The following is a 27828-nucleotide window of genomic DNA, read 5'->3' on the forward strand; positions in this document are numbered from 1 at the left end:
TTGTGAAACGAGAAACCCATTCGACACAGGAGGAACAGCACATAAAAAAACATCATGAGGAGAATGTCAAACATAATTTTGGTATAACTCCTTTTCTAAACGGGAAGAGGATGATTTGTCCAATCCATGGTGGAATAAAGGCAGTTAAAAGGTAGGGAAATCCCTCTTGTGCACACCGCGGTTTTATGGAACATTCACATTTCAAGGCCAGACTCGTATCGATGTCATTTTTTATTAACACAGGTTGATCATCTACACGCACACAAGTAATTTGTCTTTGCCATTTAACTAGTTAACAGCCATGGTGTTAATTAACTAGCTAAAATCCCCGCTTGGCGCAGCAGCGATGGCACTTGTCTTGTGATGCATTTCAATAGATTCATACCGATGAGCGTGCATTGTATCTCTTGTCAAATGGTGAGCCTGCATCTAAAACGCGCATCAGGGCCCTTTCTCTGCCAAAAAAGGGAGGTTTTAAAAGTAACATTTTCACACACTAGCCTGGCCACTGCATCGTCACGGGACACCATTATTGTTGTCTCTTCGTCCCTGGAAATGAAGAAATGTACTTGTTCTCCATCTTCAGATCTCTTTTTGCAGTCAGATGAACATCCACGTTTTCGTATCGTGTCATTTCACCTCCTCAGTTGCTTTCACTGCAGTTGTCTTTGTTTCATTATGTCTTGAATCAGATCATATTCCCCTTTATTTTCATTCACACATTCTCATCAATTCTCTGTCTGGAGGGTAAGCAACTGAATCACCGAGATTCCCACATCTAGCCTAGTGAAGTTACACCCTGAATCCAACGTTCAGATCCGTTAACTGGCACGATCGTCTACCCAGTAACGTGTTGTTAGATTTGTGTTCCATCTATCAAGTCTAAAGACGTGTTCCATGTATGTGACAGTGTGATGACATCATGTTCAGGGTCATCTGACTTTCCTCTCCCCTCAGGTCTCACCCAACCTTATCTTGGAATTCAACAAAGACCTTTTAGAATTCTAGAACAAAGTCTTGCTCGTCATAGGTTTAACCTTCTCCTACACCATGAACATGTTAAAATGTTCAGTACAATGTTCATAGGCAGAGCTAGAGACTTACTTAAGTCAGTAGATTTCTCTCGCAAGACTTGAAATCGAAGTGGTCCTCCTGGCCTTCTAATGAAGTAAGTCCTGAATGGGGTTCATGTGTGATACTCAAGTATTGCTCAACTGTGTTTAATGAATTTATAGCCCTGTATCAATCTGTATGTTCATCTGGGTTCTCTTCACGTCACATACATGTTTGCCTAAAGACTTGGTTTGTAGCTTTGCACAGTCTTGACCTCTAGACAGTGTGGCTGGAAGCCTGCAGTCATTGAAGTGTTACTGGGCAAATGTTAGCATATGTTGGTGTTGCTTATAGCTAGAATTCGAGGTGTAGACCACAAATTAGAATGTTCTTTCGATGTTTCCTGTAGCTTAAAAGTTTAAAAAGCAGTAGCCTAGATGTACGCTAGTTTACTTTGTTGTTGTTGTTTTTATCCTGCTTTGTAGGGGCGTGTCAACCTTTAGGCTTGGTTCGTTTCGCCCCTTATAGGTGAAGTAACGTTGTCAGGAGGAGGGTTCTCAAATGCTGAGTCACATCCTGACAACGGTCACCCAGGCAACACTTTGCATCTCTCTTTTTCAATATCTCTCTCTCTCTCTCTCTCTCTCTCTCTCTCTCTGTCTCTCTCTCTCTCTCTGACACCCTCTGTCACCCTCTCACTTTCTAATCCTTCTCGTTGTTGTGTAACAGGAAGCCACGTTGTTTTGGCACAAACTGCAGTTGTCCTAGATCAAACACACTCAATCTGGACAGCTCCCTTCCCTCACTGCATCCTCTAATGGTGAGCTGACATTTGAGGTAACTCAAATGCAGACTCAACCTACTTAGTCTTGGAAAGGCCCACTGCTGCGGTACAGTAATACGTCCCTTCTGAAGAAGAATAAGAAAAAAGATTCATTTCCTCGCTAATTGGGATTTATTTTTTCTCAAATAAAGAAAGACTGTCTTTCTTTATCCATACTGAAGGGCGTCTGATTTTCCAGAAACTCTCACGTAAGCCAAACCTGTGAACGAAGAGGTGTGAGAAAGTTTGCAAGAAAACAGATCAAGTTCTTGTCAAGTCAGAAGTTATGTTCGTGATGCTCAGGTTAATAGGCCAGTTTCTTGGGCACAGGGCCTAGCTAACTCATGACCAGCAGAGAGAGAGCCAACTCGTCTGTGGGGGAGAAGGAAGACAGAAAAACGAGCTAAGTTAACAGCAGAGCAGTCCCCTTCTGTTTGACCTAGCATGCCTTCTGAAACCTTATTGAATTCATCCAGCCTAGATTGAATTCCCCGGCAGGAAAATCTTCATTAACGGTGGTGAGTGTGTCACCGCTGTGGTACCAGTTCAGACTGTGATTCAGGCCTAGACATGAGAGGACTAGAGACGCGATACCAGACCAGGAAGACAATGCGATCTGTCTCATATCATGGCTCCTGAGTCCTGAGTAATTAGCCTGTACTGTTAAGTATGTCCTACTGTGCTCTTGTGGGATGCTATCACCTCATGAGTCGACTTGAACTTGTGTTTTATCTTGATCAATTAATCTAATTAGTCAGTTTTTCTCTCACGATGAGCTGTGCTGAGCTTGTGGCTTGGTCTTTCCCGTTGAGAAGTGACTGTGAAACTCTGGGAAATCCATAATCGTTACTCCGAGGCAGCGATGCCTGCTAGCCTGATATAGCTGGAAGTTATCAGCTAGCTAGCCTGATACAGCTGGAAGTTATCAGCTAGCTAGCCTGATATAGCTGGAAGTTATCAGCTAGCTAGCCTGATATAGCTGGAAGTTATCAGCTAGCTAGCCTGATATAGCTGGAAGTTATCAGCTAGCTAGCCTGATATAGCTGGAAGTTATCAGCTAGCTAGCCTGATATAGCTGGAAGTTATCAGCTAGCTAGCCTGATATAGCTGGAAGTTATCAGCTAGCCAGCCTGATATAGCTGGAAGTTATCAGATTGAATTAGATAGAGGGGATTACAGTCAGATCACTGCCCTGCACAGCAGAAGCTCTTCCCCGGGAAATAGATTGGGCTTCTCTGTCTCTTTCGCTGTCTCCATCGCTGTCTGTCTCTGTCTGTCAAACGCCTACAAAACAAACATGGTTGCCTCTAGCTATACCGTTTGAGAACGTGTAGTCTTGTTGGCAGTTATATCTTTAAGATTGCTTACGGCTTTGTTTTGGCCCTCGTCTGGTTGGAACGGTTGCTGTTCCCATCTCAGTCCACCAGGAGGCGACGTTGGAAGCAGAGCCAGGTCGGATCGGCTCATCCTTTTGAGCGGCACCAACATCCTAATAACCCATCACTGAGCTGGGTATGACGTGTCCTTCCACAGTCGACTCTAATCCCCACCTTGTCTAAAAATACGCAGTTGGCTCCTGCCCAACAGAAATGGCCTGTATGCGTGATGAACATGAACCAGAGGAACAAACAGAGCCTGTGCTGTCACTGGGAAGACAGGCTTCCTCTGTTAAAAAGTCTGTTTCATACAGGCCAGCCTAGTCGAGTGGTGGTCGACTGTCATCTGTCATTTGTATTCCTCGCGTGTGACACAGCGCCCCTCCTCTCTCTCTCTCAGACAGAAGAGAAGGTGAAGAGAAGAAGTAGGTAGAGAAAAAGAGAGGTAGAGAGAAGTAAAGAGAGAGAGGTAGAGAGAGAGAGAGGTAGAGACAGAGAGGTAGAGAGAGAGAGGTAGAGAGAGAGGGCAGAGTTTAATATTCCTCATCATCCTCCATCTGTCTCCCTTTATTGTGTCTGTCATGGGCAGACACAATATCATCCTCCTCCCTTCCCATCCTCCAGTCTTCCATCACTCCATTCGGGTCTAGATAGTGGACACACACCTGTTAATCCAGGTTTGGATGTGTGTTTGGTGGTGATGACTGTGTGTGTGGGAGCGCGCGTACGCCCCTGTCACGTACATAACCGTAACACACACCCTCCCCCTATCACTGTTTGTACCTCGTCCAACCTCCACCACACACTCTCTCTGCCCCCCCCCATGACCCTGTGTGTGTGTGCGCGCCCCCTCGCCCCCCCCCCCCCCCCCCAGGGCACCGCGTAGCTAGATGGAGTCTGAGCAGCTCTTTAACAGGGGCCACTGCAGGAACAGCTACAACAGCATCGGCAGCGCCAGCAGCGACGAGGAGCTGCTGGATGGAGCCGGCGTGGTCATGGACTTCCACACCACCGAGGACGACAACCTCCTGGACGGCGACGCCGCCTCCCCAGGTAGGGCCCTCCTCCTCCTCCTCCTCTGCCCCCACCGGGACCCCAGACCTCCTACCGGTGGACCCTGTATTGTGAGCCCCGTGCTGGTTGGCGCCGCTGTTGCGACCCCCCCCCCCCCCTCCGCGCGCTCTGATTGGCTTGCTGTCCCGTGATGCGCTTGCCTCCCCTGCAATGCTGTGCGCTCCCCTCGAGTTCACCCCCCCCCCCCCCTCTGCCTCCTTCCTGACCCCCCTCCTCCACAACCCCCCCCCCCCCAACTCCACCATTTCACAATATCCATCATCACCCCCCAACCGCCCATGCCACCCCTGGATGTCTCCTAGCCTGCCGTGCCTCATGCCACCCCGCCCCCAGTCCAGCTCACCCTGGCCTCAGTCCGGCTCACCCTGCCCTCAGTCCGGCTCACCCCGCCCTCAGTCCGCCTCACCCTGCCCTCAGTCCGGCTCACCCTGCCCTCAGTCCGGCTCACCCTGCCCTCAGTCCGGCTCACCCTGCCCTCAGTCCGGCTCACCCTGCCCTCAGTCCGGCTCACCCCGCCCTTCAGTCCGGCTCACCCTGCCCTCAGTCCGGCTCACCCTGCCCTCAGTCCGGCTCACCCTGCCCTCAGTCCGGCTCACCCTGCCCTCAGTCCGGCTCACCCCGCCTTTCAGTCCGGCTCACCCTGCCCTCAGTCCAGCTCACCCTGCCCTCAGTCCAGCTCACCCTGCCCTCAGTCCGGCTCACCCTGCCCTCAGTCCAGCTCACCCTGCCCTCAGTCCAGCTCACCCTGCCCTCAGTCCGGCTCACCCTGCCCTCAGTCCGGCTCACCCTGCGCCCACCAGCCATGCCAGCAGAAGTGGCTCTGTGCCCTCCCAGTACGCTGTATGTGCTTGTGTGGTCCTGTTTCACCCCTGCAGTTCCAAGTCCTTTCCCCACTCCCTGTATCATTTAGCTTCTTTGGCCTCAGTGACTTTTTTTTGTTATGTTACTATACCAATATTTCGCTTGATGGTCTGTTTTAGTATTCCCAGTTTCAACTGTGAAAATGTCCCTGGATTATTTAGAGAAAACCTTTTTTCCTCTTCTTTATCATCGCCCCGGCCTTGACCGCAGACACCTCCTTCTCTGTGGCCAACTGACGTTTGGCTTCTTTTTCTCTCACGCCTTGTTGTTTTATGATAGCTGTGTGTCAGTTGCCCCACCTCCTCCCAGCTTTGGCTTGGTGTGCTTTCATGCGAGGCTGTTTACCTTGTGGCCATCATGACCAACGTGTCGTGGGCTGTCAACCTCCTCCTTGTTGCTGTGTGGATTCTGCCACCTCATGCTGCTTTCTGATTTGACCCTGGTCCTAGTGCTTCCTTCTGATTGGAAGCCCTGCAGGGCAACAACAACAAAAAACGTCCCTGTGGCTTGTTGTGAAGTGTCTGTGATTTAATCATAGGTGTCATTTTTCATAGTGTGCTCGTCACTTGATGTATCTAACCAGCTGTTCTTGTCACTTGTTCTGCACACACACACACACAGTACCGTCAGCCCATGAATTGCGATGTTGTATTATATCAGGCATCCTGAAATTGTCTGGCTCATCTTCCTTGTGCTCCTAGACTGGTATCTGATCACAGTTGCTGACTCATGCTGGGCCCACCACTTTGACAGACACGTCTTTGACAGAATATTACCTCAGAAGAGGGATCATCAAAGTGGTTAAGAGTATCTCAAGCTGCACAGTTGCTGAATAGCGTGGAGGTTTTCACATTTCCAGGGCTTTGTGAGAAGGTCTATTGGAAAGCAACCACCATAACCGTGTTTTTGAATCGGAAATTCCCTGTTACTGCTAAGCAAGCGCTTGGTAATGTCTAACGGGAGTCTTGTGATGATCTGTGTTTGAACGTCTTGTTTTTGGATGATTGAGTCATTAGATGAATTACATGTTTTTCTTGTTCTTCGTTTGCTAACATAATCCATTGACGTTGTACTTAGGGAGACCATGAGAGCTGGACATTGTCACTTCATATAATTCGCTCTCTCGGTGGCCTGTCTCGAGAGCTCAGTGTGAGTTTGCGTTCACAAAGACTTTCGTTGTCAGACAGACCCATGTACGGCCCTGTTGTCCCAGACCGGTTCAGATGCCAAGCCCCAGACTCACAACACATCATGTAGGGATTGGGTCATCCCACTGTGTGGCTTGCGTCCTTTTAGGTCAAAATACATCGAGCGTATTTGGACGCGTGTGAATTCTGCGCTGCCGTGCTCCACAGTACAGCGAGCGTGAGGCTGTTTCCACTAGATGTAGCTACTGTCTTTTTGTCTACGAGCCTCGGCTGGTGTTTGTATTTGTCATGTGGAGACTGAGAGAGAGAGAGCAAACCTACAGTGTGTATAATTGATGAGGAGGCCTGGCCATCTGTATTGTGGAGGTCCAGTCAGGGTGATCAAGCTTTGTTCAGTGGGACACACCCTGTATGCACGTACACCTTCCCCCCCCCCCCCCCACACACACACACACACGCCCCTCAGGACGTGGGTAGGATGGACATTTGTTTACGTGCGTGCCAGTCGGGATTGGGTTACAACAAGGTCGTCAATTGTAATCTCTGCCCAATCGGTAACCTCTATTCTCTTTCTTCAATGTCTCACCAGGAAACCAGCTGCGTATGGCTTCATAATAAGGCACTGGACAGGTTATTCGCCTAATGTATTTATCTTTTTACAACCGGCACACATTCAGGTGTCCTCAAATCCAATCGTTTTCCTCATTCGCAGTCTTAATGAATCCTCCTCGATTTGAATTATACGAACAGTCTTGGCTGACCTTTTCCAGGTCCACCCCGGGTGAACTCCAGCGAGTCTAAATGCTTACCGTGTTCGTCCCCCCGGGTGTTCTATTGTGCTGAGGGCACACCTACAAGCTGAACACAAACAGGGTGTGATGTCCACATAAGGGGAGAGACAGACATTCCCATGAACTAGTTTGGCAGCCCCGCATCCAGCCAGCATAGGTTGGCACACAACTTCCAGGAAGTAGACCAGGCCATGTCACCACTGTACACAGTACTTGTTAGCCTAGAGCATGTACAGGTCTATTTTTACACCGTCGTCGCGTGGTGTGGACCCATGTAAGGCCCCAGTGGTGTTCAATGACAACCAGCGTAAGTGTGTTGATGCAGCTAGCTGGGCTAGCTAGCTGCCCGGAGTGCTAGGCTAGGCGAGGCTAGGCTGGAGGACTGCTTGACCCAAGGCACAGAGAAAAGAGAAGTGGAACTCTGAACTTTGGAACATTCTGGAACTTTCCTGTATTGGCTAATGAACCAGTAGAAAGAGTATGGTTTAAACCCATACTTGGTTTGCTCCTAGATCTACATTTGCCGTATGTTTCTGGAACTTACCGTAACTACTGGACTGACTTCCGACGGGCTCAGGAAGTTGCTTCCTGATGGGTGACATCACCTACGTCATCTCCTAGCAACAGGAGTCCGTTTCAAAGGTAAGAGGTGGTTGGTTTGGTGGAGTCCTCCCGCAGCGCGGCAACAGGAGATGCATCTTACCAACTGAAGATGTAGACGAAATTGTATTCAAACTGAGGTGAAGGATTTGAAAACTGAATCTGAGCTGCAGCGTGATGGTTTCTCTCGCACGCACACACGCGCATGGTAGAGAACAAACGCACATACATTGTAGACATGGCGAAGTTCTCAGAAGGAAATCTCACACGCAGTTTCATGCCCTCCCTACTCTGTCGAAACAGCGATGATGATTCACTCTCCTGTTTAGGAGTCTAGATGAGCCGTTCTTGCGGTGGGGAAACGAGGAGAGAGAGAGAGTCGGGCAGCACGCATGTTTATGGTTCTGATGACCCCCACTGTGGTTTTGTGGTTTCTTTGTTCCTCAGTAGCCTACTGCTTTTGCCCACGTAGGCACAGCTTGACAGTGAGAGAACAGGCTGTTGTGTGGAGACCGACAGAGCTGGTTCTAAAGTGCCTCGAGTATCCAGCTTGCAGCAAATTACAGCTCTCTAAAAAATGGAGACCACTGCACTTTTAACTTGAGAAGGACAATTTTGAGTGAGGAACAGAAGGGTAAAGTTGGCAGTGGACTCTTAAATTGTACCCATCTGTTCCTCACTCAAAATTGTCCTCACCTTAAAAAAGAAGAAAGAAATAGGTGCTGTGGTCTATCAATTCTTTCCAGAGCTGTAAAAAGACATTCGACTGTTGATGAATCAAGACAATGGGATTTCTGTTATCCGTCTACTGTGGATTATTAGGCCCTTCTTTACACCTTCAATGAATAATCGTGAATTTTGTATACAGACGTATCGGCCCTCTGACAGACCAGGTCCATCTGATTGGTCCATCTGAGTGGTCCATCTGATTGGTCCATCTGAGTGGTACAGCATGTAGTGCAGCTGACTGCACATCAAGAGTTTTCACCTTTGAATTTTTGTATTGTGTGCTCTCCCTGCCTTCTTGGCAGGCAGGCAGACAGATGAAGGCAGACAGATGAAGGCAGACAGATGAAGGCAGACAGATGAAGGCAGACAGATGAAGGCAGACAGATGAAGGCAGACAGATGAAGGCAGACAGATGAAGGCAGACAGATGAAGGCAGACAGATGAAGGCAGACAGATGAAGGCAGACAGACAGACAGACAGACAGACAGACAGACAGACAGACAGACAGACAGACAGACAGACAGACAGACAGACAGGCAGGCAGGCAGGCAGGCAGGCAGGCAGACAGACAGGCAGACAGACAGACAGACGGGACACGGGGCTCAGCCGGCGCCGTCTCCCTTAGCAACCAGGCTGGGCTGAGCCTCGCGCGATCGTCTTTCCCCTGCGATGACATCATCAGCCCCTGAGCAGTCAGCTGCTGCAGTGGAGCGAGAGAGAGGCTGCGTATCGACAGGGAGGGAGGGGGGCGAGAGGCTGTGTATCTACAGGGAGGGAGGGGGGAGAGAGAGGCTGTGTATCGACAGGGAGGGAGGGGGGCGAGAGGCTGTGTATCTACAGGGAGGGAGGGGGGAGAGAGAGGCTGTGTATCTACAGGGAGGGAGGGGGGCGAGAGGCTGTGTATCTACAGGGAGGGAGGGGGGAGAGAGAGGCTGCGTATCTACAGGGAGGGAGGGGGGCGAGAGAGGCTGCGTATCTACAGGAAGGGAGGGGGGAGAGAGAGGCTCCGTATCTACAGGGAGGGAGGGGGGCGAGAGAGGCTCCGTATCTACAGGGAGGGAGGGGGGAGAGAGAGGCTGCGTATCTACAGGGAGGGAGGGGGGCGAGAGAGGCTGCGTATCTACAGGGAGGGAGGGGGGCGAGAGAGGCTGTGTATCTACAGGGAGGGAGGGGGAGAGAGAATGGGAAAGGGAGCACAGTGAGCGGTCGAGAGAGAAGAAGGGGGGGAGGGAGAGAAGATCCAGATCCGAGGGAGCAGCTTACTGACACACACACACACAGTATCACATATAACCCTACGCACACAGCCAGCCTGTCCCTGCGTAGCTGGTAAACATGGGCCAGGCAGCAGATGCAGCTATCAGACCAGCGGTGAGGAGCTATCCATGAGCTAGCCTTAGACCTCCTACCTCCCTCCCTCTCTCCTTTCCGCCTGTCGGTCGACATGGAGGAGGAGGACTCGCCCGCAGACCCCTATCTCCCCTATGACGGGGGAGGGGACACCATCCCCCTACAGGAGATGCCTAAAAGAAGAGGTACGCTTCCTCCCGCCCTCCCCCCCTCTCTCTGTCTCTCTGTCTCTCTCTCTCTCTGTCTCTCCCTCCTTCCCGTTCCCTCGTTCCTTCCCCCGACACGACGGATCGCTAGTGCCGTCGGCGCGTCGCTCCGTCTGCTTGCGCTGGCGGGTCGTGGCGTAGGAGCTAATCCTGACAGGAGCGTTCAGGCTCCTGAGCGCAGCCTGCTGTCGCCCGTGCTGATGTTGTCCTAATGTAGAGGAGGGTGGCTGACATGGTGCGTGTGCGTGTGTGTGTGTGTGAGAGAGAGAGAGCAGTGTTATCTGGCTGCCATTCTTCTTCGACCGATACGCTGTTTGTCGATTATTAACCTTGGTTGGGTGTGTGTGTCCTAGCTTCTAGGGTGTGTGTGTGTGTGTCCTAGCTTCTAGGGTGTGTGTGTGTGTGTCCTATCTCTGTGGTGAATTAGCTGGGTGTGTGTCTTTGCAGCTTAGCTGAGCTGGAATCGGCAGCGACTGAAGAGCAACGTGTACGTCCATCTTAAATCTCTGAGAAAGAGCCATAAAAGATAGAACGTGTGTGTGTTGTCTCTGCAGATTTGTTGATCGAACATCCTTGGCCCTGATCCCTTCACCCTTTCAGTGATATTTTGAAAGATAACCTGTATCAGACACAAGTGTGTGTGTGTGAACGTGTGAACGTGTGTGTGAACGTGTGTGTGTGTGTGTGTGTGTTACTGGACTCGTTACTGTTGATTTTCATGGTGAATGAACATATACAAAAGCCCCAGTCTCCTCTCCTCCCCCTCTAATCTCCTCTCCTCTGCTTCCACTATCTTCTCCTGCACGGCCTGGCTGTGTGGAGGACAATATCACGTCCTCCCATAGGCATAGTCAATCCTTGATCTATAGAAATACACTTCATTAGTAGTAGTATTTTTGTTAGTTAACGACAAATGGAGTAAAGCAGACTATCAGCTATCTGCAGCCAGAAACACTCAAACGCTTCACAGTTGATCGACAAGGCCTGACATTTTTACCTCAGCTGTGTGTGTGTGTGTGTGTGTGTTAGACCTGCAGAACCATTAAACCATGATGTTGCTCTTGTGGATGTGACGTCCCCTTCAGGGCTCTGTTTCCATGGCGGCATCATCATCTAAACGGTGTGACGTTCCGGAATCATCTCATTATAAACAGGCTCTGCTCTGTAAAAACATTTTCCACTGAGTGGAAGGTATCTAATTAGGTATCTAATGGGTTACCCAACCCCATTTCGTGTTTCTCGATCTAGATTCAGATCATTTAACTCATCCTTGGAGAATGTGGTTTCTCTGAAGCCAGAGCTAAGTGGTCATAAATCACCATCCCTCTCCTATTGGCTGGTCCAGACGGACGCTGAGTCACTCAACCAATCAAACTGGAAGCTGATATTTTGAAGCAGTATCCACCTTGCTGTCTGGGTGACTGGCTGGCTGGCTGCTCCTCTAACTGCAGATTGGTTTCTCTCTCGCAGCTTGACCTGGCTATTTTCTAAGACTGATTGGTTGATGTGAGTTCTTTTAGCTGACTGGACAGAAACACTTCTCTACAGCCAACTTCCTGGGGAACGGTTTCGTTGCCAGGTCGACAGGCTTTTCCACCCAGTCCTCCTTGAAAGAAGATGTCTTCTCCTATCAAAGAGCATAGATATAATAAAATACTCTCGCATGAGTAAGCCTGGCTTGGTTTATAAGTTCAAAATACTCTCAGTCACAGCAATGTGTAGAGTTATGAATAGTGGGGACAGGACACACAGAAAGTGGACTTGTAAAGATCTCTCAGTGTCAGCTTCTGGACGTCAGTTGTTTGTTTGAACTGCCTCCTCACTGGTTAATTCTCCTTGACCGGTTGGAATGTTGAAGGTAATCATTTACTAGCCGCTAATCTTTGACCACATTCTCACAGCTCACACAGGGACAAACAGATAGTGCTGTGCATAGTAACTGACAGGGAGGCAGCCGGTGGCTTTTTGAATGAAGCACGCTGTCGTTTGTGTGACGCTGACAGATGAAGCTTTCCCCTCACCTTGTATTGTCCCTTGACTGAGCCAGATGTTCAAGTCAGGCCTGTTTTCAGAGGCACAACAAGGGCATTCCTGAGGCATGTTGATCAGGGAACCAACCCTAATAGAAGGATTTGCACCACAAAGAAGGATCTAATTTCATGCATACTTTTCCGATTGTTTACCAGCAGCAAACTCAGAGACTCTTAACCATGCCCGCCCCCCTCACTCTCTTGTTTGGTCTCTCCACTTTGTCTTGTGAGACAATGGGGACTTTGTGTGGCAGATCTCTTAAGTACATTCTCACATATTTGTAGAGTCAATGCTCAGCTACTTTCGGCCTTCCCAAAGCTCTTAGATGCCAGTGAGGTCTGCTCTTTTTCCAAATAGAGTTTTGTCAGGTTGTGTCAGAATAAATATAGCCCTATGTGCGCTGAATGAAGGATGGCTGAATTCGTTTTTTTTTTATCGTCGAAAAGCCAAAGGGAATAGCGTTTGTTGATTAGTATTTTTGAGACAAGCTGTTTGTGCTTGTTACCCTCCAACTCAACAACAACAGAGATGCTCTCACAGCAAAGTAACTGTCACTTTCATTCACAGATGACCCACCAAAATGGCCGCCATGTTGTTTGTATCCAGTCCCTTATAGAGAGAAGCCCCTAGGCCAGCTGTGCTCTGTTTGGGCTGAGTCACCAGAACATATTAACCGGCCCTTGATTTGCTGTCAGAACAACCTCGTTATTTGATCATGTCGATTTTTAAACCTCACAAATAAAAATATAGCACTCGTAATACGGGATTCGAGTTATTTCTGTGTGTCAGCCTGTTACGATCTTTTGACAGTGTCCACATTGTTGTGTTAAGTTTTTTTTTGTTTTGTTTTTTTTCCTGTTCCCTTGTACGAGTACTCAGGAGTCACTTGAAGGGACGTGACAGTAGATTTGTGCTCGAGGGAATCTGTGTTGGACACATGGAGATGTTTCTGCTGTGTTTCTGCTGTGTTTCTGCTGTGTTTCTGATCTCTGTAATACCTGCCGTCAACGCCTCAGCAGACAGACCTACACATATTAGACTGGCAGGCAGGAGAACCACAGCAGTAAGTATACCTCCACAGATTATGATTCATGTCCTGGCTAATATTTAGTTAAACGGTGTGCATGTGGGTGTCCTTGACACACAAAGACTTACACGCGTTGGTTTGAAGTCAAGTCTGGTTGTCATTTTAAGGGGCGAGTCCTATTTACCGGCGGGGCTATGACTGGTTGTTAAATGTCTGTTTGACCATCGTGCTCACACCCCGGTAGAGTGTTTTGTACACAGATGTCTGTCATCCACTTGACCTCACGGCTGTGTTTATGAGGACGTTTATCAGAGATTGTGAAACATGTTTCAAGGAGGAGTCCTCAAGGAACCTCATGGGGGGGAAAAAAAGCAGTTTTAAAGGGACAGTGTGCCTAAAATAGTCACACATATGTAGCCTATGTGTTTGGATGGCAATCAAGAAATACATTTGCAGGATGTTTCTTTAAGCAGAGGTCGCTGTGGAAGTAAGTCTTTAAGAGTCTGAGAGGGGTTGTTCAAACCTACAGGACTGTGAGTAATGAGGTGAAGGGAGTCACTGAGTTCTAAAGCCCCGGTTTCTTCAATGGATGAAACCTGCCATTGGAAGTCTGCAACTGTGCCTCCATCTTGGCTCCTGGCCAGCGGGTTTACCCAGGGTGCTGTGGGTGAGGGAGCAAAGAGGATTACATGATTATGGAGCTGCGGCTCTCTCACTGTCCACAGCCTGAGACTGGAGCTCAGGCCTGACTTGGTTTCACATCAGGAAGTGAATGAGTGTTTCCCTAGGATGGTCTCCCACTTCAGACAACCTCATTACATGAGTGTGTGTGTGTGTGTCCTTAATTAAAACAGGAAACGTCAAACTGTCTGCATACGAGTGGGGGTGAGCACAAGCAATTGTCTCACATTTGATCACGTTTTTCTCCCTCCCTCCCTTCCTCCCTCCCTCACTCTGTCGACTCTCTCTCTCTTTTCTCCCTCCTTCGTTTCCCTCATTTCATTTTCCTCCATGCCTCTCATTCCCCCCCCCCCCCCCCTTCTCCCTCTTCCAGGATCTAACTACGCCATGTCTAATGGGGGCGGGGCCGCCACCACCTCCACCCACCTGCTGGACTTCCTGGAGGAGCCCATCCCGGGGGTGGGGACCTACGACGACTTCCACACCATCGACTGGGTCCGGGAGAAGTGCAAGGACCGCGAGAGGCATCGCAAGGTGAGAGCCTCGAGGATGGAGAGCCCACGTGTGTGTGTGTGTGTGTGTGTGTGTGTGTGTGTGTGTGTGTGCGTGTGTGCGTGCGTGCGTGCGTGCGTGCGTGCGTGCGTGCGTGCGTGCGTGCGTGCGTGCGTGCGTGCGTGCGTGCGTGCGTGCGTGCGTGCGTGCGTGCGTGCGTGCGTGCGTGCGTGTGTGCGTGCGTGCGTGCGTGCGTGCGTGCGTGGGGAGGGAGGGGGGGGTACTAGCCAGGGGTCATGTCCACCGTTGGCATGTTATCGCGGATGAACGCCACGCTTGCAAGCGCAGCATGCAGACAGGAACACAACAGGCTTGTCTCTGTGCCAGATCTGTCCTAACAGAATCCTGGGCATGTAGCGTTTCACACAGAGCATCCATCAGGCTTATTTGTGTCCAGAACAGAAGCCGATCTTATAGCCGTTTTGGGTTTTTTGCGTGGGGGGACTGGGTCGGTATGTAGACGGCTTTGAAGGTGGAATATGACGTCTGTCCTCAGACAACATGATCCACCTCCCTGTGACCTGGTCCTGAAAGGTGCTCCCATTTACATGGCATTTGAATGTTTGCTAGAAGTGCTTTGCCTCATTCGGTCCTACCTGTCGAACCATGCCAGTGAAATTTGAATATTGTGTGTGTGTGTTTGTGTGTTTGCAGATTAATAGTAAGAAGAAGGAGTCGGCGTGGGAGTTCACCAAGAGCCTGTACGATGCCTGGTCTGGGTGGCTGGTTGTTACGCTGACAGGCCTGGCCTCAGGTAACACACACGCACACACACGCTCGCACACACATACACACACGCTCACACACACACACAGGCAAGATACTGACTTTTATTTTTGTTCACAGTTGCTTAATGTCATTAGGTGATTTTGGAACAGCAACAAGCCTGCCCACAAAAACAAAACAACCACATGAAACAAATAAGCCTGTTTACTAAACTGAAGAGAATCAGATTTTAAAATAACGACTTTAATTTTTGGAGGGAAAACGTTGACGATGTTAAGGACAGCCATTGTTGTTTTCATCTTCAATCAATCTTCTCTTCCTCCAATCAGGCGCCTTGGCTGGTCTGATTGACATTGCGTCCGATTGGATGAATGACCTGAAAGAGGGCGTGTGTCTGAGTGCTATGTGGTTCAACCACGAGCAGTGCTGCTGGGGGTCCAATGAGACCACCTTCGCTGAGAGGGACAAGTGCCCACAGTGGAAGACCTGGGCGGAGCTCATACTGGGACAGGCGGAGGTGGGGATGATGTCACTTCCTGGTTACTTCCTTGTTGTCAGTTTTACAAAAATAGAAAAGTAGAAAACCAACTGGATCTGCTGAAGGAGTAGTTTATGTTTTACTGTCACCAACTATGTTTTTTATGACAGCATAGTCATCTGATTGTTACACAATAGTGTTTACTTATACTGCACAATCCCGCAGTTTAGCCAGGTGTTGGTTTTACTGACTAATCCGTTTCTCCTCCTCCCCCTGCTCCCCCGCTCTTCCTCCCCCCTCCCCCTCCCCCTCCCCTGCTCCTCCTCCCCCCCCCTGCTCCTCCTCCCCCCCCTGCTCCCTCGCTCCTCCCCCCCCTGCTCCCCCGCTCCTCCCCCCCCCCCTCCCCCGCTCCTCCTCCCCCTTCCCTGCTCCTCCCCCTCCCCTGCTCCTCCTCCCCCCTGCTCCTCCCCCCCTGCTCCTCCTCCCCCCCCCTGCTCCCCCAGGGCCCCGGGTCCTACATCATGAACTACTTCATGTACACCTACTGGGCTCTGTCCTTTGCCTTCCTGGCGGTGTGTCTGGTCAAGGTGTTCGCCCCCTACGCCTGTGGCTCTGGGATACCTGAGGTACCAGAACCCTCACACACACACTGTCTCTGTCTCTCTCTCTCTCTCTCTCTCTCTCTCTCTCTCTCTCTCTCTCTCTCAGACTCTCCCTCTCTACGCCTCAGTCTCTATAACCACATTCTAGGGCTGCAGGTGTCAGTGTATGTAATAGCCCCGCCCTCTCTTTCTCTCTCTGCTCCCTCCCCCAGATCAAGACCATCCTGAGTGGCTTCATCATCCGGGGCTACCTAGGGAAGTGGACCCTGTTGATCAAGACGGTGACCCTGGTGCTGGCCGTGGCCTCGGGGCTGAGCCTGGGGAAGGAGGGGCCTCTGGTCCACGTGGCCTGCTGCTGCGGAAACATCTTCTCATACCTCTTCCCCAAGTACAGCAAGAACGAGGCCAAGAAACGAGAGGTGGGGGAGGGAGAGGAGGTGCTGGGGGGCGGGGGGGGGGGGGGGACTGTCCGGACTGTCTGTCTGTCTGCCTGTCTGCTCGCTTGTCTCCCTGTCTGTCCCTGTATGCCTGTCTGTCTCTGTCTGCCTGCTTGTCTGCCTGCCTGTCTGTTCCTGTCTGCCTGCTTTTCTCTGTGTGAGGTGACGTGTCTCTGTGGGGGAGGTGACGTGTCTCTGTGGGGGAGGTGACGTGTCTCTGTGGGGGAGGTGACCTGTCTCTGTGGGGGAGGTGACGTGTCTCTGTGGGGGAGGTGACGTGTCTCTGAGGGGGAGGTGACGTGTCTCTGAGGGGGAGGTGACGTGTCTCTGTGGGGGAGGTGACCTGTCTCTGTGGGGGAGGTGACGTGTCTCTGTGGGGGAGGTGACGTGTCTCTGTGTGAGGTGACGTGTCTCTGTGGGGGAGGTGACCTGTCTCTGTGGGGGAGGTGACGTGTCTCTGAGGGGGAGGTGACGTGTCTCTGAGGGGGAGGTGACCTGTCTCTGAGGGGGAGGTGACGTGTCTCTGAGGGGGAGGTGACCTGTCTCTGTGGGGGAGGTGACGTGTCTCTGAGGGGGAGGTGACCTGTCTCTGAGGGGGAGGTGACCTGTCTCTGAGGGGGAGGTGACGTGTCTCTGTGTGGGAGGTGACCTGTCTCTGAGGGGGAGGTGACGTGTCTCTGAGGGGGAGGTGACATGTCTCTGTGTGGGAGGTGACGTGTCTCTGAGGGGGACGTGACGTGTCTCTGTGGGGGAGGTGACCTGTCTCTGTGGGGGAGGTGACGTGTCTCTGTGGGGGAGGTGACCTGTCTCTGAGGGGGAGGTGACGTGTCTCTGAGGGGGAGGTGACGTGTCTCTGAGGGGGAGGTGACATGTCTCTGAGGGGGAGGTGACCTGTCTCTGAGGAGGAGGTGACCTGTCTCTGAGGGGGAGGTGACCTGTCTCTGAGGGGGAGGTGACGTGTCTCTGAGGGGGAGGTGACGTGTCTCTGAGGGGGAGGTGACGTGTCTCTGTGGGGGAGGTGACGTGTCTCTGAGGGGGAGGTGACGTGTCTCTGAGGGGGAGGTGACGTGTCTCTGAGGGGGAGGTGACGTGTCTCTGAGGGGGAGGTGATGTGTCTCTGTGGGGGAGGTGACGTGTCTCTGAGGGGGACGTGACGTGTCTCTGTGGGGGAGGTGACGTGTCTCTGAGGGGGAGGTGACGTGTCTCTGAGGGGGAGGTGACGTGTCTCTGAGGAGGAGGTGACGTGTCTCTGAGGGGGAGGTGACGTGTCTCTGAGGGGGAGGTGACGTGTCTCTGAGGGGGAGGTGACGTGTCTCTGTGGGGGAGGTGACGTGTCTCTGAGGGGGAGGTGACGTGTGCTCCTCGTGTCTCCTCAGGTGCTGTCAGCTGCGTCGGCAGCAGGGGTGTCTGTGGCTTTCGGAGCTCCCATAGGAGGGGTGCTCTTCAGCCTGGAGGAGGTAGGCACACGCACACACACACACCGTATTCTGTATGAGCTAGCGCCCTTGTGGTAGGTCCTCCTATTCCTGTCGTACCATAACCTTTCTCTTCTCTCTTCTTCTCTCCCCTCCTCTCCTCTCTTCTCCACTCCTCTCCCCTCCTCCTCTCCTCCTCTCCTCCTATTCTCTCTCCCCTCCCCTCCCCTCCTCTCCTCCCCCACTCCCGTCCCCTCTCCTCTTCCTGTACAGGTGAGCTACTACTTCCCCCTGAAGACTCTGTGGCGCTCCTTCTTCGCCGCCCTGGTGGCCGCCTTTGTGCTGCGCTCCATCAACCCCTTCGGCAACAGCCGATTGGTCCTTTTCTACGTGGAGTACCACACCCCCTGGTACCTGTTTGAGCTCCTCCCCTTCATCCTGCTGGGCGTGTTTGGGGGCCTGTGGGGCGCCTTCTTCATCCGCGCCAACATCGCCTGGTGCCGCCGGCGCAAGTCCACGCGCTTCGGTGAGCAGATCCGCCCCCGGAGATGACCGCTCCTCTCAGCACGGGCCTCCTTAGCGGAGGAGCGAGGCTGGAGGCCGGAGCGAGGCTCAGCCGCGAAGGGGCGTTTTCTGGAGGTTTTCTACTGGTGTGGGGGGTCCCATTGGGATGTTTGGGTCTTCCTTGAGGAGAAATAGTTTTATATAACACAGCATAGGACTGTCGTGATTGCATAACACAGTCGACATAACGTCGAGGCGTGTTTGAACGGCCGCGATTCGAACCCAAGTGGCTCTCGATCCACATACGAGATCCACATTCTGATTCTGAGTCCTCTTCTCTTCTGACATACGAGGCACGCTTGGTGTGACGCAAATCCCCCGCCCTAAGCCCGCTCTGACCTCTCTGACCTCTCCCCCCTCCAGGAAAGTACCCGGTGCTGGAGGTGATCCTGGTGGCAGCGGTGACGGCCATCGTGGCCTTCCCCAACCCGTACACGCGTCAGAACACCAGCGAGCTGATCAAGGAGCTGTTCACCGACTGCGGCCCGCTGGAGTCGTCCCAGCTGTGCCAGTACCGCAGCCAGATGAACGGCTCCAAGGCCTTCGTGGAGGTGCCCAACCGGCCGGCCGGCGGGCCCGGCGTGTACGCAGCCATGTGGCAACTGTGCCTGGCGCTCATCTTCAAAATCATCATGACCATCTTCACCTTCGGGCTGAAGGTGAGGGGCGGGCGGGCGGGCGGGGAGAATCGGGGGTGCCCTCGGGGGGGAACTTGGAATCTCGATCGGGGGTTGGAGGAAGAGTTGTCATGACTCCCATGCCACGCTCTCTCCCCCCAGGTCCCGTCAGGCCTGTTCATCCCCAGCATGGCCATCGGGGCGATCGCCGGGCGCATCGTGGGCATCGCCATGGAGCAGCTGGCCTACTACCACCACGACTGGTTCATGTTCAAGGAGTGGTGCGAGGTGGGGGCCGACTGCATCACCCCGGGGCTGTACGCCATGGTGGGGGCCGCCGCCTGCCTGGGTGAGTCTGGGGGCGGGGGGGGTGGGGGGGTGGGGGGGTGGGGGGGGGCGAGACTGGCAGAGTGTGTGTGTGTGTGTGTGTGTCTGGCCGCCAAAGAAGGATCTAACGTACGATCTTGCGCGTGGCAGGCGGCGTGACGAGGATGACCGTGTCCCTGGTGGTCATTGTGTTCGAGCTGACCGGGGGGCTGGAGTACATCGTGCCCCTCATGGCGGCGGTGATGACCAGCAAGTGGGTGGGCGACGCCTTCGGGCGCGAGGGCATCTACGAGGCGCACATTCGCCTCAACGGCTATCCCTTCCTGGACGCCAAGGAGGAGTTCACACACACCACCCTCGCACGAGATGTGAGGGCGCGCCATCTGTGTGTCTGTGTGTGTGTATCTCTGTGTGTTAGTATGTGTGTGTGTATCTGTGTGTGTTAGTATGTGTGTGTGTGTTAGTATGTGTGTGTGTATCTGTGTGTGTTAGTATGTGTGTCTGTGTGTGTGTGTATCTGTATTAGTGTGTATTAGTGTGGAGGTGTGTTTTCCGGACGTGTTTGTCGAGTGACTGATGAGGTGGTTGCCCCCCCCTTCCCCCCCGCCCCAGGTGATGCGTCCTCGCCGTAGCGACCCCCCCCTGGCGGTGCTGACCCAGGACGACCTCACGGTGGAGGACCTGCAGGCCGTCATCAACGACACCAGCTACAACGGCTTCCCCGTCATCGTCTCCAAGGAGTCTCAGAGGCTGGTGGGCTTTGCCCTGCGCAGGGACATCACCATCGCCATAGGTAACGGAGGAGAGGAGGAGGGGGACGAGAGGAGGAGGAGGGAGGAAGAGGAGGAGGAGGGGGATGAGGCCAGAGTAGAGAGAAGGGACTTTTTTTGGTTGCTAATTCACTATCTTTCTTGCTTGCTTGCTCTCCTTCTCCCCCCCCTCCCTCCCTCCCCCCTCCCTCCAGAGAACGCGCGGCGTAAGCAGGATGGCATCCTGCTGAGCTCGCGGGTCTACTTCACGCAGCACGCCCCCGCCATGCCCGCGGACAGCCCCCGCCCCCTCAAGCTGCGCAGCATTCTGGACATGAGCCCCTTCACCGTCACCGACCACACGCCCATGGAGATCGTGGTGGACATCTTCCGGAAGCTGGGGCTCCGACAGTGTCTGGTCACTCACAACGGGTGAGGAGGGGGAGGGGAGGGAGGAAAGGGGGTGGAGGGAGGAAGGAAGGGTGGAATGGGGGGGCATGGGGGAAAAGGGGAGGGAGGGAGGGAGGGAGGGAGGGAGGGAGGGAGGGAGGGAGGGGGAATGGTGGGGCATGGAGGAAAAGGGGAGGGAGGTGGAGGGATTCCGGAGGTAGAGAAGGAAGGACTATCAAGAAAGCACTAGTCTTTCCTTCTGTCTTTCCTCCCAGTCCCCTCCTCCACCCCCACACCCCCACACGCGCTCCGTAACAGCAGGGTGAGGCATGACTGCTGGGAGCCTTGAGGTCCTGACTGTGTTAACCTGCATGGCTTGATTAACTGCTGCTTCACACCCCAACCATCATAGTCCACCGCTCAAACCCCCTCAGGAGTAAACATGCCGGACTAGCATGCTGTTTGTGGAGTGTGTCGTAGAAAGCACAAGCACCCGTTAAAGTATGTTCTGTAAGATATATGCTTGAGGTAGAAGGAATGAGGGAAAGCTGAAGTTGGTAACCAACCAGTGGAGTAGAAAGGTAAGTAGGTGAGCCAGGAAGGGAGATCCAGTCGCTCACGTTGTGGTCATATAAAGTCAGTTAACTCAGGTTAGAATTTTGAGTGTGTGGTTTTAAGTTCACATTCTCAGCTGATTTTGTGGGAAAGAATTTGCCAGGTCACATGTTGGGAGTTAGTTCAGTGTTGTGTTACTGTGATGGTTTTAGATTTGAGGTTTCATGGTAATCACGCACCACTGAGACACCTGCTGGACAGAGGCAGTATTACAGGGCATTAATAGACACACATGGTACATTAATATGTAGGACAGAAATATGGTATCTTATTGTAGTTGAGTCAGTAAAAACAAATCTAAAGGTGTTTGATGGCAGTTTGTTACTAAGCATGATCAGATCTGGAGCAGTGAGGAGGGAGAGGACCGACGACAGCAATTAGTTGTTTTCATATTATTACTGTCATATTATTTTACTGTATTCTTTTATTTGTTTTTTGGTTTTCTGCGTTTAAAGTAAACTTTAATTCAAGACCACACATACAAAATATTTTATAAATGCATCATTACCGAGAATATATTTTTATGTACTCATAGCACTCCTCAACACACCTGATTTCCATCCTGAGTTAATAGATAAATAATGATAATAATAATATAAATAATATATAAATAATAATAATAATAATTTGCACAAATAACATAGATAAACGCATACAACTGACAATCATGTAAAGTAATTAGGAAGAAGTTAAGAAATCAAGTAGGTCATCTTTTTATTTTGTTTATAGTTCATTCAATGTTGTCATATCATGTCATGTTGCCTCCTACGTTCAATTATTATTTATGTTCTGTATGCTTTCAGTTTGTATGCTTTAAGCTGCTGTCTCTCCCCCTGTATTGTGTGGGCGAGTGTGTGTGTGTGTGTGTGTGTGTTGTGTGTGTCCCTGGCCCTGCAGTGTGTTCAGTAACAGGTGTGTGTTGCAGGATTGTTTTGGGCATCATCACTAAGAAGAATATCTTAGAGCACCTGGAGGAGCTCAAGCACCACGTGGAGCCCCTGGTGACTAGCCCCGCCCCCCTGACCTCCGACCCCCTTTCCACCTGTAGGCCCCACCCGCCACTAAGGAGGGACGCATGAAACTTGTGTGTAAATGACTGACAGTTCCCTCTGACCAATAGGAGCCTGCCTTTTTTTTCTACTCTGTTTCACTCACACACTTTGCTGTGGAGCTGTTTGGTTTGTGTTTACCACCCTGTATTGCCTAGAAAAACACCAGTGTGAATCTCCACTTATCACTGGTTACCGATTATACCCGACTTCAGTTGTAAGATCGATGTATGTCCAAGCTCTGTCAGCATCCCTGACTGACATTGGTCCTTTTATTAGAGCTCTCTCAGTATACTCAATTGGTATTGGTTGCCTTTTTAACATTGTCAGTTTACTTGATTGCTGTGGGTCCTGTAATACTGGATCGAAGCGGGAACTGTCGCTAAAAGCCTGAGTAGACTAGCTTCACTGTAGCCTCCCATCCATACCTACTAGAGCTTCCTTTAGCAGTGTTCATCACTTCCTGTTTACATGGATACTTAAACATTCAGTATTACAGTAGATAGACTGCATGAATATAAATATATAATATGTATATTTATAATACCATAGTTTTTTTATACTCTTGACTACCGCAGTCTTGTATTCCGACAGACGTGTAGTCATGTCTCTGGTTGTAGAATTAATCTGTGTGTGTGTGTGTCTTCTTTTGAATCCCATACCGACCACACACAAGTCACGTCACCCTTATGAAAAAACATAAAAGAAGACACTCACTTCTGGACCTCGATGAACTAACTGTTTTTTTCCCCCCCTCCTCTTTTCATTTGTTTTTGTTTTTTGAACTCCCTTCCTTATTCCCTTCCTTCCTCCCTCTCTCGCCTGCGTCTCCGTCCGGCAGATTGATGACATCTGACCTGCATAGCACCGGCGCCCTAACCACTTGGCGAGTAACCGCCTTGGGGAAGCGGACTTCTACTCTTGGTGTTATATATTTTTGGGGGTGGGGAGATCACTGGGGGAGGGGGTTGGGGAAGAAGACAGTTCCATCCCTCATTCCCACCCCCCCCCCCCCCCGCCGTAGATCCTGCGTAGTGAGAGACTGAACTGTAGTGTTGTAGTGTCGTGGGTGATGATGATGATGATGATTCTAGCAGTCATAGGAGGCTAATGGGCCAACCCATCTGTGTGGTGGTGATCGTGGTAGTAAACAAACAACCCCAATCCCTGCCCTCTCCTGATTCTCCACCACACCTACCGTCCCGCCCCCCACCTTGACCTCACCCCACCCCATCTCTGCTGCGCTGTTTCGGCAGCGTCTCATGTCTCCCAAGTTACCATAGCAACTGTAGCGACTTCCTTTCTAAGAGGTGCTCTCATTTCCGCACTTCTCTCCTCCATTTCAGACCTGATTCACAACAGCGGTGTTTCTGTTCTGTCAAACCCTGCAGGGGGGGGGGGTGTTTGATTTGGTTCGCCTTGGAACCAACCGACGCAACTTACTGCTGTGTCGCAAAGTCTGGCGAACCTGGAAAACTGAATCGAGCACACCCCCTAAACCCAGATGTTTGTGGGGGAACAGACAGCGTTTGGGTCCCAGGTCTGTCCCTGGACTGTGCGGGAGCTTTATAGCTCACAGACGATCCTCTCCAGACAATCAGCTCAACTCTGATCTCCAAATCTGTCTCCTCTCTCTCCAACTTTAACACCTCAAACTACAACTAAAACATTCTCATGGCTGAATTCAAGATCACAATGTCTACCAGTTCCATTATGGTGAAGATCTTTAGATGCACACTTGTTGTCCTTTTAATACTACGGCATAAGTGTACTTTGATTGGCCATATTTGTAGTCCAAACCTTATTTGTAGTCCATAAAGTGCTCTTGAATCAGCATGGGACCCTCTTGACTTCAGGTGGACACAGACCACGTGGATGGTCGGCTAGCTTACTGGTTGGTCGTTAAGGCTGGGCTGTTCTCTGTGTTTACTTCCTCCTTCCTGTAGGATCCTGTTCATTTCCTGTTTATTTCCTGTTTGGCTCTCACCTCTGAGCATGTCCCCCATGAAGCGACCAATCTGTTCTCTAACCAGAATCCCTAGAGTCACTTTAAATCACGTCTCAAGCGTCACCCTATCAGACGCCCTGAAGTGCATTGCTGTAGTCTTCCTGAAAGGTAGCCCACCAGGAAGAAGTGCACTGTTCGGGGTGGGGAGTAGGGTGCTGTATGAGGCATGCTTCCCTTACCCTCGTCTCCTCCCACTTTGCTAAGCACCAATGGGAGCCATGTTTTTGTTGCCGTGGTGATGTCACGGGTCAGCAGAGTGGTTAAAGGTGCAGTTTTTGGTTTTTCGACGTGGTTTTGGTTAAAAAATAAAATGGAAGGCCTATCGTTTAAGAATGTATTATTGTCTTACTGCATCAAATCCCAATTTAGTGTCTTGAAAATGTGTTTGATTTGCTTTGGAAGTTAATTATTAATGAAGCTAAAGCTAATCTTTGCTTCAGCTAGATCAGCCTGATCCCTCAGACCCTGAACCAAGCTGTTTAACCACTCGCCAACAAAAAGATGACGTCATTTTCTTTTCCACACGCCTGTTATTCAGCCCCCTACCGGCTTACTCATCCTGATTGTCTCTCTCTGTCTCTCTCTCTCTCTCTCTGTCTCTCTCTCTCTGTCTCTCCCCTCTCTCTCTCTGTCTATGTCTCTCTCTCTCTCTCTCTCTCTCTCCCTCTTTCTTCGACTGCTCTGTGTCTCCCCCTGCAGGAGGCTCCTTGGTATTATCACAAAAAAAGATATCCTCCGTCACATGGCCCAGATGGCCGACCAAGACCCCGCGTCCATCATGTTCAACTAGTCCCCTCCTTCCAGGACCGCCCGGGGGACGAGAGCGAGGAGGAGGTGGTGCGCCTGCTGGACGGCCCCGACCTCTGACCCCAACCCTCCGCTACCCCTCCCCCCCGTCACCATCCACCCCCTCCAGCCCCCCCCCACCCCTCGAAACACTAACTCCCTAACACTAAAGCTGACTGAGCACAGAGAGACCTGCCCGTCGCCCCCTAGTGGAGTAGGAGGAGAATGCAGGAGGTTCTTCTGTGTCACTGGTTGCTTGAGGAGACTTGTTGTTGACTTGACGTGTTGTGGCCGGGTTAGGGGGGGTAGACGCAGTTTATGAGGAATGCACTTTTAGTACACCATACTCACACACACACACACACACATACATACACACCTATACACACATACATACACACACACACAAAAACACATCAAACGTCTGGCGGTAACGCACGCACACCACATATAAGCAGCATGGCGTTCTTTTTCCCTTCACACATACTGCCCAAACACATCTAAACACACACAGACGCTCTCTTTGTGGTCCCCTGCTATCGCCCTGTTCCCATTGGCTCGCCGTGGGGGTTTCTGAGGGGTCAAAGGTCAGAATGATCCGCTGGGATGCGAGGAGGGACCTACAAACGACCTCTTATTTCTGAATGGTCGGTTAGATGTCAGGTGATGCCCGCAGCGCCCAATCCCTGGCTCTCACTTCACCCAGCCCTCTTTAAAAAGAACATTGTTTACCTGTGAAGTGTGTGTGTGTGTGAAGCACGAGTGTGTGTGCGTATCACGAGCACCTCTACATTCCAATCAGGTTGTCAGGGTAACCTGTGAAAATTTCGCATACTCACCCAACCAATGGCGACCCCTGTCTTATAGTAAACTACTGCTTTCTTGATCGTGATCAAAGGGAGATTGCTTTAAAATGTGTGTGTGTGTTGCCATGTGAGGCAGGGAATTAGAAAGTACTGTAATTTAAGGAAGAAAAAAAAAAGGTTCTGATTCATTTGCAAACAGATGTACTAACAACCAGACAGGCCACCTGTTGAAGGGTGTGTGTGTGTGTGTGTGTGAATGCGAGAGTGTGTGTGTGTTCATTTGTTCTGAGCCATGTCAGTGGTATGCTGCTGAGGTGTGTGTGTGTGTGTGTGTGTTAGATGGTTAGCTACCATCTCTTCAACCTTGTAGGCAGAGTGTATACATGTTAAAAATAAAGGAAAAAACTCAAGGTTGAGTTAATCTGTGTACTCCTGTTACTGGGGGAAAAATACTTTTTTCTTTCAAAACTATTACTGTTGCTACTACTTTTTAGTATTGATATCTGCATATTCAAGTAGCTTTTTACAGCCTGAGATGAAACCCAAGTCCAAACTGGAAATATTGCACCTGTTATTTCCTCCCCCAAGTGAATGGAATGAAAAGACGCTAACGGAGGAGGTGGGATGGTTGAGCTGTACTGTTGGTGTCTCTAAGACTTCCCTCTTTCTGCTGGTTCATGCTTTGTGAGAAATGTGTCTTGTGTTTAATTACGGACAGGATTTTTGTCCTCTCTCTCGAGCATCCCCCCCCCCCCTCTTCTTGCTCCATTCTCTTAAGTGTTATTTTAAGGGGGTTGGGGGAAACAAACAATCCCCCCCCCCCCAGGAAAAACCGCATGTTATTTACTTACCAAACCAACAAAAAAAACGACTTTTAAACAGCAACTATTTCTAACACTCCATTTGTCGTTCTCCAAAGTATGGGCTGTCTCAGCTTAGGTTGCTGTGGCCTGTCATAGGAGACGACACAGGTTGCTGTGGCCTGTCATAGGAGACTCAGTTGTGCATTGCAGTGTATTGGACACTTATGAGTTACCACGTGTCTGAACAGACGTGAAGAAACACTGTTTCGCGCTGTCCCAGCGGACATCTGCGGAGATATGACCAGGCGACGCGTCGCCATTTGACCTAGTCATGTGGAGTAGATGTCTGTCACCGTGGCGACTAAATCTGAAACGGCAGTTGGTTTGGGCTCTATAACACACTAATTTTTTTGTTTATTTTTTTGACACCGCAGGAGTGACTCATCTGATTTGTGCACTCATCTCTCAAACTCCCCCCCCCCCCGCCCCCTCCTCTTCCTCGTACCGGCTGAGGTGTGTGTGTGTGTGTGGAGAGGTGGTCGGCGTCACTGTTTCTGCGTTGGCCTATCTCTTTTCAATGACTTCCCTGCTGTCACCACGGCAACCAAGGCATTTCTGTTTCCCTGTGCTGTTGCATCACACTGTAGTGTTACACACATCTCAATGCCCCCCCTCCTTCCTTTTTTAAATTTATGGCTAGTGTTTAGAGTTGTACATGATGAAGAATTTTATGTAATGATTATTACATTGATGGTTTGATTGTACATTTAAAACAAAACATGTAAAGATTAAACATTTTGTTTTAAATAAAAAAATGTTGAAGTTGCCTTGATTTATAATTCATACTGTGGTTATTCATATTCAGATTATTTACTTTGTCACAAAACTCGACGAGTCACCTGTGGAGGTGAGTAAACGGGTGAAATAACGTATCGTGTATTTTGAGGGAACTATTCCTTTAAAGATCCCATGATATGCTGTTTTTGGATGCTTTTATATAGGCCTTAGTGGTCCCCTAATACTGTACCTGAAGTCGCTTTCCCGAAATTCAGCCTTGGTGCAGAATTACAGCCACGACAAGCAGTCCCACAATGAGCTTTCCTCAGAACGAGCTGTTTCGGTGTCTGTATTTTTAAATGGGCTCCCAATGCATC

The 27828-nt window shown here is 50.9% G+C and overlaps 1 protein-coding gene across 8 annotated transcripts; it reads left to right on the forward strand.

Annotated features, from left to right (window-relative positions):
- On the forward strand, positions 1-27500 carry clcn3 (Cl-/H+ antiporter 3). 8 transcript variants are annotated; one of them, XM_084690976.1, is made up of 17 exons: positions 3-151; positions 4127-4305; positions 14124-14284; positions 14957-15056; positions 15358-15545; positions 16010-16132; positions 16321-16527; positions 17922-18002; positions 18234-18486; positions 18888-19183; positions 19304-19490; positions 19619-19836; positions 20081-20261; positions 20433-20649; positions 22148-22223; positions 23113-23157; positions 24979-25068. In XM_084690976.1, the coding sequence occupies exons 2-16, from the start codon at positions 4143-4145 to the stop codon at positions 23125-23127; spliced, it is 2466 nt and encodes an 821-aa protein (XP_084547102.1). In that variant the 5' UTR covers positions 3-151; positions 4127-4142; the 3' UTR covers positions 23128-23157; positions 24979-25068. The 8 variants fall into 8 exon arrangements, with proteins under 8 accessions (XP_084547105.1, XP_084547102.1, XP_084547099.1 ...); XM_084690973.1 differs by lacking the exon at positions 23113-23157 and having other exon boundaries at positions 24979-27500; XM_084690975.1 differs by lacking the exon at positions 24979-25068 and having other exon boundaries at positions 22148-22306; positions 23113-23136.
- Positions 27501-27828: the final 328 nt, after the last annotated feature.

Source organism: Hypomesus nipponensis, chromosome 25 (genome assembly GCF_054491055.1).
Source record: "Hypomesus nipponensis isolate SF chromosome 25, ASM5449105v1, whole genome shotgun sequence".
Taxonomy (NCBI): Eukaryota; Metazoa; Chordata; class Actinopteri; order Osmeriformes; family Osmeridae; genus Hypomesus; species Hypomesus nipponensis.

What these genes read in the sequence shown, in the direction of transcription:
- clcn3 (XM_084690973.1), top strand. Translation starts at nt 4,143, where the DNA reads ATGGAGTCTGAGCAGCTCTTTAACAGGGGCCACTGCAGGAACAGCTAC. An exon ending in CGGCGACGCCGCCTCCCCAG is followed by an intron (nt 4,306 to 14,123) that starts GTAGGGCCCTCC and finishes TCCCTCTTCCAG; the next exon opens with GATCTAACTACGCCATGTCT. An exon ending in TGCTCTTCAGCCTGGAGGAG is followed by an intron (nt 18,003 to 18,233) that starts GTAGGCACACGC and finishes CTTCCTGTACAG; the next exon opens with GTGAGCTACTACTTCCCCCT.